This window comes from Lissotriton vulgaris, chromosome 2_1 (genome assembly GCF_964263255.1).
Source record: "Lissotriton vulgaris chromosome 2_1, aLisVul1.2, whole genome shotgun sequence".
Taxonomy (NCBI): domain Eukaryota; kingdom Metazoa; phylum Chordata; class Amphibia; order Caudata; family Salamandridae; genus Lissotriton; species Lissotriton vulgaris.
Genome location: NC_141687.1, coordinates 751,180,414 through 751,194,834, shown reverse-complemented (window position 1 = coordinate 751,194,834; position 14,421 = coordinate 751,180,414). Strand labels below are relative to the sequence as shown.

The window sequence follows — 14,421 nt, the reverse complement described above, 5'->3', positions numbered from 1 at the left end:
GCCAAGGTGGGCGGGGTCCCAAGCAGAAGAGTGCGGGGGACAAGGGTAACCAATAGGAGTTCTCTCAAGTACCCCAAAACAGTTCCCAGGGAAAGGAGTCCCAGGACCCTCAAACCTAAACCAACCTGGCCCCCTAGGGTGAAGCGGGACAACAGGGTCCCCCTCACCTGCTTTCACTGCAATGAGGTAGACTACTTTGCCTCTAAGTGCCCCAAGAAACCTCCAGCACACACTGGTGCTCCAACCCCAGGTTTAGTGAATGTAGCTTTGGGAGGGGATTTAATTTCCAATGGGAAGGAGGGACTAGCAGTAATGACCCTTGTCTCTTTAGGAGACCAGGAGATGTCCAGGAAACCTACCTGCCCCTAAACACTAAGAAATACGGGCAGTGGGTGACCATCAATGGGAGGAAGATAGAGGCTCTGAGAGTCACAGGAGCCAGCATGACATCTGTGAGGTGTCAGTGGGTGTCTGAAGAGCAGGCCATTCCCAATGTACTTCACCCAGTAGTTGCAGCTGATAACTCGTGTGCCTCTGCAAAGTGGCACAGGTTCCATTTGAGTGGAGGGGGGTCTCGGGTCTCATGAAGGTTGTTGTGAGTCCATCCATGCCTAAAGACTGTCTGCTAGGAAATTACCTGGAGAGTTCCCTATGGAAGAAGGTGGAACACCAGGCTCATATGGAGCTGTTGGGTCTGCCTGAGTGGGTCTGTGTGTCCACTCGGTCTATGGCAGCTAGTAGGGGTGATTTAGCAGAACTGGAGCCTGAAACAGTAGCCCAGGAACCTGCCAGGTAGAGAAGGGGCAGGGGTCATGGGAAACCAGCCCCGGCCGTTCCCACGGTCCTGGAAGAAGCAGAACCTGAGGGGGACGCCCTAGAGCTTACAGGGGAACAGGTGGCCGAACTGGGAGACCTACAGGAGCTGGCCCATTGGCAGCAAGAGGGTGGTCCCTCAAGGGAGGAGTTCTGCAAGGCGCAGAGGGAATGCCCTTCTCTCATTGGTGTGCGGCAGCAGGCTGCAGCAGGTGGAGAGTTCAAGGATCATCTCATTTACTGGGAAGATGAGTTGCTTTATAGTGAGCCTAAGTTCGCTGAGCCCGGTGCAGCCCGTATGCTGGTGGTATCCGGGCATTTCAGGAACTTCCTTGTGGGTCTGGCTCATGACGTGCCTTTCGCAGGACATCTGGGTTAAGATAAGACGTTCCAAAGGCTTATCACCCACTTCTTCTGGTCCCAGATGAAGAAGCACGTTGGTACAGTCTGTAGGGCTTGCCAGACATGTCAGGCAAGTGGCAAGAGTGGAGGGAAGTGCAAGGCACCTCTCCAACCCTTTCCTGTGGTGAACACCCCTTTCGAGCGGGTGGGCATCGACATTGTGGGGCAACTGGACCCCAAGACAGCCTTAGGCAACAGGTTCATCCCCAGAGTGGTGGTCTCCGACTGGGGTACCAACTTCATCTCTGGGTACATAAAGTCTTTGTGGGAGGAGTGTGGGGTAAATTATAAGTTCACCACTCTTTACCACCCTCAAGGAAACTGTTTGGTTGAAAAGTTCAACTGAACTCTGAAAGGTATGATTATGGGCCTAGTGGAGCCCTTGAGATAGAAGTGGGACGTCTTTTACCAATCCTGCTGTTTGCCTACAGGGAGGTGCCTCAAAAGTCCTTAGGGTTCAGTCCCTTTGAACTTCTGTATGGTCACCCTGCTAGAGTTCCTCTCACTCTGGTGAAGGTGGGGTGGGAAAAATCCCGTGGGAAAACCCCCCAGGATGTGTTCAGCTACATGCTGGCCTTCCGCAACCAGACACAACGCTTCAGGAAGCTCTCTCAGGAGAACCTAGTAGCTAGCCAGGAAGAAATAAAAAGATGGTACGACCACAATACCACTCTGGTCTAATTTCAACCTGGGCAGAAATTGTGGGTGATTGTGCCAGTGGATACTTACACGCTCCAAGACAAGTGGACTGGGCCATATGAGGTGGTGGATCACAAGAGCGAAGTAACCTACCTGGTTAACTTGCAGACTCCCAGGCAACCCCTGAGAGTCTTGCATGTAAACCGCCTCAAACCCCACTTTGAGAGGTCTGATGAGACAATGCTCCTGGCTACAGATCCTGGAATGGAAGTAGAAAGTGACCCTCTTCCTGACCTCCTGGCAGCCAAGGAGCAAGACAGGTCAGTGGATAGTGTGGTCCTCTCGCCCACCCTGACCCCAAAACAGCAGAGGGACTGTCGCCAGGTGTTGAGTCAGTTTGCCTCCCTGTTCTTCCTGACCCCAGGTGTCACCAATTGGTGCGTCCATGATGTGGACACTGGAGATAGTCTACCTGTGAAACTGAAATTTTACAGGGTAGCTGACAAGGTCAGGGCCAGTATGAAGGAAGAGGTTTCCAAGATGTTGGATCTAGGGGTAATTTAGCCCTCCAGCAACCCGTGGGCTGGCCCAGTGGTCTTAGTGCCAAAAGCTCTTGCACCCTGTGCCACTCCAGAATTCTGTTTTTGTGTGGACTACTGTGGGCCCAATGTGGTCTCCAAGACTGACGCACACCCCATCCCCAGAGCTGATGAGCTTGTGGATCCGTTAGGAGTTGCCCAGTAACTCAATATGTTTGACTTAACATCTGGGTACTGGCAGATTGCCTTAACTGAGGGGGCCAAAGAAAGGTATGCGTTCTCAACGCCAGAGGGGCACTTCTAGTTCCGTGTCAGGCCCTTTGGGTTGAAGAACGCCCCTGCCATGTTCAAGAGACTGGTCAACCAGGTACTGACCAGGCTGGAAGAATTCAGCGCTGCATACCTGAAAGACATTGCTGTGTTCAGCTCCACATGGGAAGAACACCTGAAACACTTCTGTGAAGTGTTTAAGACTCTGCAAAGGGCAGGCCTCACTATCAAGGCCAGTAAGTGCCAGATTGGGGAGGGATCTGTGGTGTACTTGGGACACCAGGTAGGTGGCGGCCAGGTGGCGCCCCTACAGGTGAAGATTGATACCATTCTGGCTTGGAAGTCCCCCAAGACCCAGACAGAGGTGAGAGCCTTACTAGGTCTCACCGGGTATTACCGACGGTTTGTCAAGGGATATGGTACAAACCGTCGGTAATACCCAGTGAGACCTAGTAAGGCTCTCACCTCTGTCTGGGTCTTGGGGGGCTCCCAAGCCAGAATGGTATCAATCTTCACCTGTAGGTGCGCTTGACTGAGCTGACTTCAAGGAAGCAGCCCAGGAGAGTGAATTAGACCGATGCCTTTCAAACTGCTTTTGATGCCCTGAAGACTGCCATGTGCACAGCACCTGTGCTCAAGGCACCTGATTTCCCCAGTGAGTTTGTAGTGCAGACAGATGCTTCAGAGCATGGTGTGGGAGCAGTACTCTCACAGATCAATGACGAGGGCTTGGACCAACCTGTAGCCTTCATTAGTAGAAGGCTACTTCCCAGGGAACAGAAATGGAGTGCAATTGATAGGGAAGCTTTTGCTGTGGTCTGGGCTCTGAAGAAGCTGAGGCCCTACTTGTTTGGAACTCACTTCCGGGTTCAGACCCACCACAGGCCCCTCAGATGGTTGATGCAAATGAGGGGTGAGAACCCAAAACTGTTGAGGTGGTCCATCTCCCTTCAGGGAATGGACTTTACGGTGGAACACCTCCCTGGTACAGAACACGCCAACGCTGATGGTCTGTCAAGGTTTTTCCGCCTAGTTGAAGAGAACTCCCAAGAGGGTGGGCAGTTCTCCCCACTTTTAGCTGGAGGAGACATGTGTTACTGGCATCTTTAGGGTGGTTTCCGCTGTCTTTTTGCCTCTACCTCCTGTATTTTTTACGCTGTGCTGGATTTCGTTTTTGCTGGTTTAGATGCTTTCGGCACTTTGCCACTGCTGATCAGTGTCAAAGTGCAAGTGCTCCCTGAGTAAATTGTTATTGTGATTGGTTATCCATGATTGGCATATTTGTATTACTAGGACGTCCCTAGTAAAGTGCACTGAGTGTGCCAGGGCAGGTGATTCAAATGCTGCTAGTGGACCTGCAGCACTGATTGTGCCACCCACAGGAGTAGCCCTAAAATGGTGTCTCAGGCCTGCTACCGCAGTGCCTGTGTGCAGTTGCTGACTGCCATGCTGCCCTGACCAATGTCCACACAGGCCAGGCCTAACCATTTATTTCTGTACGCATTGTAAACCCCTTAAGGAGGCCCTAGGTACCCCCCTGGGCAGGGGTTAGTGTATATGAAAGGTAGAGCATGTACTGGTGTGTGTGACATGCTCTGGTAGTGAATTACAGCCATTTTTGTTTTTCCCTATTGAGAGGGCCATCTTGCCTATTGGCTATAATGGGGAATGCTGAGTATAATGATTACCCGCATATCTTCCCATAGGAGCAAGATAGAAAATTAAAGCCTGGTATCCCTGAACTCAGAAATTAATAACACATTTTTTATAAGGATGGTTTTTAAATCCTATGTTTGAGAACAGCACTTTTAGGAAGTGGCTGTTCTCTTGTCTAACCTTTCTGTGTGCCTTGGCCTGTTTGTAAATTGACTGTCTGGTTTGTGAGTGACAGGGGATGGGGAGCCCACAGGAGTCAGCCCTAGGCTGACTGACTGTATCTGCTTCTTGAGTGGTGGGAGGGGATAGGGCTGTGCCTGCCTTCCACAATGCTGGCTCCACCTCCTGCTGGGCGGCTGACGACCCTGCCCCTCTCTCTGAAAGGATAGGTGAAGACAGAAAAACAAAGTGCTCAGGAACTGACCTGAACTGGTTCTGACCAAGCCAAGTCCTCTCTTCCTCTAGAGAACAAAGGAAAGACTGGTATAAGAAGGGCTACCCAGACTACAGAAAATTAGATCATCCTGGAATCAAGAAAGAGCCTCTGCCAAGGAGAAAGCTGGAAGACCGGAGAGGAAGGCATGTCCTGCTTTGTGTTGGTGGGCTAACCTGCAGTTGCTTTACTGCCAAGGAGAGGGGAAGGACTTTGTTGGGGAATAGTCCCCTTGTCTGAAGAGATCTCCAAGGGCCTGAAGAGAGCGGGCCTCCTGTTAAGAAGTCCCAGGAACTAAAAGACTTCACCCCCAGCTTCCCTCTGAACTCTGCTGAGAGAGTTCTGCCCTTCCTAGAGTGCTGAATCCGCCTGAGGGGCCTCTGTAAGTTGCGCCTGCTGTTTGGGAAGCTGAACAAGAAGAAACTAAGACACTCTGCAAATTTTCACGCATCGTCCGCTTGCAGAGCGCATCCCCGGCAGCGCAAGGAAATTCCCGCCACCGCGAAGATCGAGATCGTCGCAGCGCCTGTTGCGGCTGCAAGAGCTGACGCACCCTTCGCTTGCGGAACACATCGGCCCGGTGCGGGAAGATTACTGTCGCTGCGAACATCGTCGCAGAGCCTATCTTCGCTGCATCGCTTGCTGGCGGACCGCATCACGTCACTGCGAAAATCGTGGCAGAGCCATCGCATCGAGGGGCCATGAAGGGAGAAGATCGACGCTGCACCTGAGATCGTCACCGTCTCGAAGATCATTGCACCGTGCCTTTGCGAGACGCTTCCTACCGAACCTGCGCACCGGAATTCATACATGGTATCGCATCCCTCCCCATACAGACCGGATTCGTGGCAACACACCTGCTGCATCCAGCGGGGCCTCCCCAGGGTCTCAGGTGTGACGAATCGCTTATTTTTTCAACGCTGCACCTTCCATTTGGAACTTTTGTCGCATCTAAAGGTACTTTTGGCTAAAAGTGAGGCAACTGTGGATTATTTTGACGCAAACCCTAGAACTCTTTGAAAATCATATTCTTGAACAGCGTATGTTGGATTTGTGTAGTTTTGGTCTTACATGACTGCACTGTAAGATTGCACATAGCCATGCAAAGCTATGTTAGCAGAAAAGACAAACAACCAAGTGCACCAATTTAGTTTGGACTGCAAAAGGGTATGAAATTTTACTATTTTGCCCATTTTATTTCTACCAATGGCAAAAGAGGCTTACAGCTGCACTGCTAGCCTGTGCTCTTCTAACTGCCAACTTAGCAAATGGTTTAGACTGACTTTACAGTCGAGCACTTACACAGTCTGCTTAATGGGCACACATGATAAAAGAAGAACCTGTGAATAATATTAATTCCGTGCCTACTGCATTTGTTCCTCCACCGATCTTACTTACACCTCCTTAAAACTATGGTAGAGTAGGAACCACCAATTTTGGGGTCTTTGATAGTTCTATAACTAAAACGATTGCCAAACAAGTGCATGGCATTTAAAAAAAAGAGCATTGGCATAGCCAATAGGTCTCGCTTTTGGGACCTTATAAGTATTTCGTTTTGCAGCACAATATACTTGGTGGAACAACATCAGCTGTTGCATGGCTAAACCTTGTACCTTATAAGTGTTTAGCCGTGCAACAGTTGATGTTGTTGCACCAAGGATATTGTGCTGCATAACTAAAATATATACGGTCGCAAAAGCGAGACCTATTGGCTATCCCAATGCTTGTTTAGGACTTGTGCCCTAGTCCATCTGTGTTCAAATCCGCTTAGATCAAGGCATACTTCGATTCAAGCATTACCCCACTTAACTGTGGCACAGGAGTAGGAGAGAAATAGCTAAAGTGAGCCAGATTTTCTAGAAAGTGCCTTGCAGCTAGTCCTCTCCTCTCTACAGAGCTACAGTCTGTTCTTACTTTCTGTTAAAATTGTTTGAGGGATCGGTGCAGCGCTTTCCAGGCGCCCTGGTACTGCTCACTGCCAGCAGAGTCCTTATTCATGCTAAGCAGGCGCCCTACCAACCCTAACTCTCAAAACAGCACTGGCATCATTTAAAATGTTATTTGATCTGTTGGCAATGTTTTGATTTTGTCACAGACAATATTGCTAGCAGGAATCCTCACTTGCATGTCAGTTACCATAGTGGAGCACATGCCAAATGTCTCATACTTGTGCAGTGCATAGTGGAGTGCCAGGTAGCTATGGAAACAGCATAATATGCTTATTTGTAGCTAGCAGGTGGCCCAATGTCAGATGTAATACCTACAGGCAGTACTGGCTTTAGAATTGACCACATACCACCTTGTGGGCAAGGGTACCTCGCATATAAATGTTGTATTTTGGAGTGATGAAGTGCATGACATTGCTCCAGCATTGGTTATATTAAGAATAGAGGTGGGAGGGGGATGTGGTCTCGGCGCCGATCGGGATGGCTGCACTGTGAGGGAGCTCCGCCGCGCCAGGACTTTACCACGGCTTTCATCGCGGACTTTGTCACTTTGCAGGATGCCAGAGGATTTGCCTGTGTACCAGACCTCATGAGGAGCTCTGCGAGGTCTTTCTCTCCCACATTGAAGCGTATTCCAAGCCTTTTTCGACATCGCATCTTTTCACCGGGACGCCGGCTGCCCTTTTATGGAGCCCCGCGGCTGATTAGCGAGTCACGGAAGGAACGCTCCTTCATGTAAGCCTTTTATTTGGTTGCTCCGCTTTCCCCAATTTCCTCTAAGGCACTTATTAGTACTCTACAACAACTTTGAAACTTTCCATAATGTGCTGACTTTTGGCTTTTTGGCGCAGCCGTTTTTCTGTCAGCAATAGCCGCCATTTTGTTTCCCTGCGCCTCTCAACTCAATTGTATTAGGACATTTTTCATTCCAGCTGCTTTTTACCCCTGCATATCACTTTTATATGCCTGTTCCTACTCTGTCATTACTCGCAATGTCCCCTGCTCACTCTGCTCATGCTGAACTCAGTATTTTTCTTCGCTTTTTCAACTGAAATTAAAGAGAGTGTGACTGAACCTTTGGTTTTGGTTTTGGGTTCCTCCACTTTCTTGGACCCATTACCGTGACATGTTTTTGCTGCTGCTACACGCTAGGAGTATCCTGCGCTTTCATCAACAGCTGGCTCCTCAAATACTTTTTGAGCTTTTTGCGGCTGTCACCAACACTTACCTAGTGCTTAATCATACGTCGTTGCTCTGTGCTTAGCAAGTTTATACTCTTCAAACTCACTTTTAATGCCGCCTTACGTCTCAATTCTTCATGACTTTCAAGTTGTCCCCATGGAGCTACAACAGGCCTGTATAGTTTCCTGATTTTTCTTGCTCCACATGCTTCGTCGTCCTCATTTGCTTTATGCACTCAATGCATTCATTGTTTCCGTTTGTCTGAGCTTTTGAGTTGCTGAAAATTTTCATCACTATATTACTACGCAATTTGCAACAATTTCTGTGTATGGGGAGGCTGTGCAAACCAAAGTTTGTCTTTGTTTCTTCTAACTCCCCTCAAATACCATCTACTTCATCATCCTCCAAAGCTGCGACTACTGTGGATCAAATGGCTGGGCAGCCTCCACTTCGTTCTTCCTCAGCGCTCTCATTCTCAAGTAAATCCTCTCCTCCTAATGCTTCTTCCAAACGTTTGAAGCCAGATCCTCCATCGCCAGACAAGTCATCCTCTTCAATTTCTATGGAGTTACTTTTAGAGGAGATTCGCGCTTTGCGCCCTTTTGTTGAGGAAACCAGTAGAGACATGCAACTTTTAAAGGACAAATGGTCATCTATGGATGCCAGACTCTCATCTGTGGAGCAACAGGTTTCAGAGGTTCAATCTAACTCTCAACGCATCTCTTCCTTGGAGAAGTCGGTCTATGCCCTACGCCAGCATACTGAGGATTTCGAAAATAGGAACAGACGGAATAACCTTTGCGTTTATGGCCTCCCGGAATCCTCGGAAGGAGATGACCCTGTAACATTTTTCACTACTTTCATTCCCAAATTACTGGACATGACTCTTACCACTTCTCTTAGCATCCAGAGAGCTCATAGACTTGGTCTGCGTTCATCTGATTCATCTGATTCGCCTAAGCCAAGAGGTGTCATTATTCTTTTTTTGAAGTTTACAGATCTCTTATCAGTCCTCTCTGCAGCCAGGTCTAAACATCAAATCTCCTGGATGGGTCAAAGAGTGTTCCTCTCCCAAGATGTGTCTAACGCCACAGCGTCCAGGAGGAAGGAATTCCTGAATCTTCGTGCGCCTCTACGTTATTTGGGTGCCAGATATGGATTGTTTCATACCTGTATCTTTAATGTTACCCATCAGAATAAAACTTGGACCTTTCAGACTCTGGTCAACTGCAGAACTTCATTCATCTTCAGTCTGGTGGTGCCATGGATACGTCCTCATCTTCGAGTGGCTGAGCATTTTGACCTCCTTACTTGCAGTTGTTGGGTTCACCTTTCTCAGCACTTCTGATGTTGTTCTCCATTCATTTTTCTTTTTGTTCTCCTATGTTTTTGGTCACATTTTTCAAGCAATTAATAATATTGTGTATATTTACATGCTTGTTTAGTTCTTTATAATGCATGTATTGTTATAGCGCTTTTCGTTTTGCCTGTGGTAATTTGTGTGTGTTTATTTTGTATTTTTCAATTCCCTCCTTTTGTTATCTCATCTTCCGTTTTCATGTTTGTCCATTGAATACTTATCGCATACGTCCTTGTTGTCAGTTCTCTTATTGTCACTTACCATTTTTATATTCTTCGTAGATTCGTGGATATCTCCCCCCTTTTTCCCGTGTGGCTCCTACCCTACAGCATGGACCCCTGATATTCTTCCTTCAGTCTACGAGACTCAACTTGTCATCTCCTCAATGTGTTTTTGTCCTGGTGAGGCTCCGTTCTCTCCCTTGCAAGAGCTGTCTTGCAGAGTGTCGCCACTTCCCCATTTTCTCATGTTTCCTTTTTCAGGTACGTTGTTCTCAGTCGCCCTTCGAATATGTGCTGTCTCTTCTTTCCTTTCTTCTTTTCCTCCTCTCTTTTCCTTTTCCCTCCCCCTCTCACTTTGATCTTGTTTTCTTTTTCTCACTTCCTGCACTTTTTCCCTTTGCGGCTTCAAGATGTTTTTATATCTTTATGCATTTCTTAATGTTAGCATGTTCACTTTGTTTGCAAATTTAGAGTTATCTGGTGGAATGTAAAAGGTTTTAATAACCCTATTAAGCGGCAGAGAGTACTCTCTCATTTATCCTCATATAGCCCTGATATTGTCCTTCTGCAGGAAACTCATCTTAACAATGTCGAGTCTCTTAAGTTTAAACAGAATTGGGTAAGTACAGTTTTATTTTCTCCATCTTCTAATAAAAAAATGGTGTTGCTATTTTAGTTCATAAAAAGTTGAAATGTACTATAACATTACAAGAGAAAGATTCGGAAGGGAGATGGCTTCTGGTTAAATTGTTAATGAACTCGATCCATCTAACTGTTTTTAATATTTACGGTCCTACTCAGCCTGATTGTGCATTTTGGCCCTTAATTACTTGTAAATGTATGCAACACAAATATGATCTTTTCCTTTTAGGGAGTGATTGTAATCAGTTTGTAGACCCATTTCTAGATCGCAAATCCACAGTCCGCTTTGTTCCCCACAAACCTCATAAACAATTCTTAAACACTATACTTCAAACCCATCTTTCTGACTCCTGGAGATTCACACACCCAGATACTTTAGATTATTCCTTTTTCTTACATCCTCATGCTTCGTCCTTTAGACTAGACTATATCTTCCTCTCTCCATCTCTCCATCTCTCACTCAAAATTTACTATCCTCCTCTATTGAACCAATCGTTATTTCAGATCACGCTCCTATCATAACAGATATTGACTTACTCCCATCTCTTCCCAAGCCTGTTCCTACTCTGTCATTACTCGCAATGTCCCCTGCTCACTCTGCTCATGCTGAACTCAGTATTTTTCTTCGCTTTTTCAACTGAAATTAAAGAGAGTGTGACTGAACCTTTGGTTTTGGTTTTGGGTTCCTCCCCTTTCTTGGACCCATTACCGTGACATGTTTTTGCTGCTGCTGCACGCTAGGAGTATCCTGCGCTTTCATCAACAGCTGGCTCCTCAAATACTTTTTGAGCTTTTTGCGGCTGTCACCAACACTTACCTAGTGCTTAATCATACGTCGTTGCTCTGTGCTTAGCAAGTTTATACTCTTCAAACTCACTTTTAATGCCGCCTTACGTCTCAATTCTTCATGACTTTCAAGTTGTCCCCATGGAGCTACAACAGGCCTGTATAGTTTCCTGATTTGTCTTGCTCCACATGCTTCATCGTCCTCATTTGCTTTATGCACTCAATGCATTCATTGTTTCCGTTTGTCTGAGCTTTTGAGTTGCTGAAAATTTTCATCACTATATTACTACGCAATTTGCAACAATTTCTGTGTATGGGGAGGCTGTGCAAACCAAAGTTTGTCTTTGTTTCTTCTAACTCCCCTCTAATACCATCTACTTCAGCATCCTCCAAAGCTGCGACTACTGTGGATCAAATGGCTGGGCAGCCTCCACTTCGTTCTTCCTCAGCGCTCTCATTCTCAAGTAAATCCTCTCCTCCTAATGCTTCTTCCAAACGTTTGAAGCCAGATCCTCCATCGCCAGACAAGTCATCCTCTTCAATTTCTATGGAGTTACTTTTAGAGGAGATTCGCGCTTTGCGCCCTTTTGTTGAGGAAACCAGTAGAGACATGCAACTTTTAAAGGACAAATGGTCATCTATGGATGCCAGACTCTCATCTGTGGAGCAACAGGTTTCAGAGGTTCAATCTAACTCTCAACGCATCTCTTCCTTGGAGAAGTCGGTCTATGCCCTACGCCAGCATACTGAGGATTTCGAAAATAGGAACAGACGGAATAACCTTTGCGTTTATGGCCTCCCGGAATCCTCGGAAGGAGATGACCCTGTAACATTTTTCACTACTTTCATTCCCAAATTACTGGACATGACTCTTACCACTTCTCTTAGCATCCAGAGAGCTCATAGACTTGGTCTGCGTTCATCTGATTCATCTGATTCGCCTAAGCCAAGAGGTGTCATTATTCTTTTTTTGAAGTTTACAGATCTCTTATCAGTCCTCTCTGCAGCCAGGTCTAAACATCAAATCTCCTGGATGGGTCAAAGAGTGTTCCTCTCCCAAGATGTGTCTAACGCCACAGCGTCCAGGAGGAAGGAATTCCTGAATCTTCGTGCGCCTCTACGTTCTTTGGGTGCCAGATATGGATTGTTTCATACCTGTATCTTTAATGTTACCCATCAGAATAAAACTTGGACCTTTCAGACTCTGGTCAACTGCAGAACTTCATTCATCTTCAGTCTGGTGGTGCCATGGATACGTCCTCATCTTCGAGTGGCTGAGCATTTTGACCTCCTTACTTGCAGTTGTTGGGTTCACCTTTCTCAGCACTTCTGATGTTGTTCTCCATTCATTTTTCTTTTTGTTCTCCTATGTTTTTGGTCACATTTTTCAAGCAATTAATAATATTGTGTATATTTACATGCTTGTTTAGTTCTTTATAATGCATGTATTGTTATAGCGCTTTTCGTTTTGCCTGTGGTAATTTGTGTGTGTTTATTTTGTATTTTTCAATTCCCTCCTTTTGTTATCTCATCTTCCGTTCTCATGTTTGTCCATTGAATACTTATCGCATACGTCCTTGTTGTCAGTTCTCTTATTGTCACTTACCATTTTTATATTCTTCGTAGATTCGTGGATATCTCCCCCCTTTTTCCCGTGTGGCTCCTACCCTACAGCATGGACCCCTGATATTCTTCCTTCAGTCTACGAGACTCAACTTGTCATCTCCTCAATGTGTTTTTGTCCTGGTGAGGCTCCGTTCTCTCCCTTGCAAGAGCTGTCTTGCAGAGTGTCGCCACTTCCCCATTTTCTCATGTTTCCTTTTTCAGGTACGTTGTTCTCAGTCGCCCTTCGAATATGTGCTGTCTCTTCTTTCCTTTCTTCTTTTCCTCCTCTCTTTTCCTTTTCCCTCCCCCTCTCACTTTGATCTTGTTTTCTTTTTCTCACTTCCTGCACTTTTTCCCTTTGCGGCTTCAAGATGTTTTTATATCTTTATGCATTTCTTAATGTTAGCATGTTCACTTTGTTTGCAAATTTAGAGTTATCTGGTGGAATGTAAAAGGTTTTAATAACCCTATTAAGCGGCAGAGAGTACTCTCTCATTTATCCTCATATAGCCCTGATATTGTCCTTCTGCAGGAAACTCATCTTAACAATGTCGAGTCTCTTAAGTTTAAACAGAATTGGGTAAGTACAGTTTTATTTTCTCCATCTTCTAATAAAAAAATGGTGTTGCTATTTTAGTTCATAAAAAGTTGAAATGTACTATAACATTACAAGAGAAAGATTCGGAAGGGAGATGGCTTCTGGTTAAATTGTTAATGAACTCGATCCATCTAACTGTTTTTAATATTTACGGTCCTACTCAGCCTGATTGTGCATTTTGGCCCTTAATTACTTGTAAATGTATGCAACACAAATATGATCTTTTCCTTTTAGGGAGTGATTGTAATCAGTTTGTAGACCCATTTCTAGATCGCAAATCCACAGTCCGCTTTGTTCCCCACAAACCTCATAAACAATTCTTAAACACTATACTTCAAACCCATCTTTCTGACTCCTGGAGATTCACACACCCAGATACTTTAGATTATTCCTTTTTCTTACATCCTCATGCTTCGTCCTTTAGACTAGACTATATCTTCCTCTCTCCATCTCTCCATCTCTCACTCAAAATTTACTATCCTCCTCTATTGAACCAATCGTTATTTCAGATCACGCTCCTATCATAACAGATATTGACTTACTCCCATCTCTTCCCAAGCCTGTTCCTACTCTGTCATTACTCGCAATGTCCCCTGCTCACTCTGCTCATGCTGAACTCAGTATTTTTCTTCGCTTTTTCAACTGAAATTAAAGAGAGTGTGACTGAACCTTTGGTTTTGGTTTTGGGTTCCTCCCCTTTCTTGGACCCATTACCGTGACATGTTTTTGCTGCTGCTGCACGCTAGGAGTATCCTGCGCTTTCATCAACAGCTGGCTCCTCAAATACTTTTTGAGCTTTTTGCGGCTGTCACCAACACTTACCTAGTGCTTAATCATACGTCGTTGCTCTGTGCTTAGCAAGTTTATACTCTTCAAACTCACTTTTAATGCCGCCTTACGTCTCAATTCTTCATGACTTTCAAGTTGTCCCCATGGAGCTACAACAGGCCTGTATAGTTTCCTGATTTTTCTTGCTCCACATGCTTCATCGTCCTCATTTGCTTTATGCACTCAATGCATTCATTGTTTCCGTTTGTCTGAGCTTTTGAGTTGCTGAAAATTTTCATCACTATATTACTACGCAATTTGCAACAATTTCTGTGTATGGGGAGGCTGTGCAAACCAAAGTTTGTCTTTGTTTCTTCTAACTCCCCTCAAATACCATCTACTTCAGCATCCTCCAAAGCTGCGACTACTGTGGATCAAATGGCTGGGCAGCCTCCACTTCGTTCTTCCTCAGCGCTCTCATTCTCAAGTAAATCCTCTCCTCCTAATGCTTCTTCCAAACGTTTGAAGCCAGATCCTCCATCGCCAGACAAGTCATCCTCT

General features: G+C 45.9%; 1 protein-coding gene across 1 annotated transcript in view; it reads left to right on the top strand.

Annotated features, from left to right (window-relative positions):
• The window catches only part of ABCC8 (ATP binding cassette subfamily C member 8), a 1,237,886-nt gene extending 1,225,664 nt beyond the window's left edge, over window positions 1–12,222 (top strand). Inside the window, exon 37 of the mRNA XM_086954145.1 lies at window positions 11,273–12,222. Coding sequence (XP_086810271.1) covers window positions 11,273–12,222 — 950 coding nt within the window. The remainder of the gene's footprint in view (window positions 1–11,272) is intronic.
• The last annotated feature ends 2,199 nt before the right edge of the window (window positions 12,223–14,421 follow it).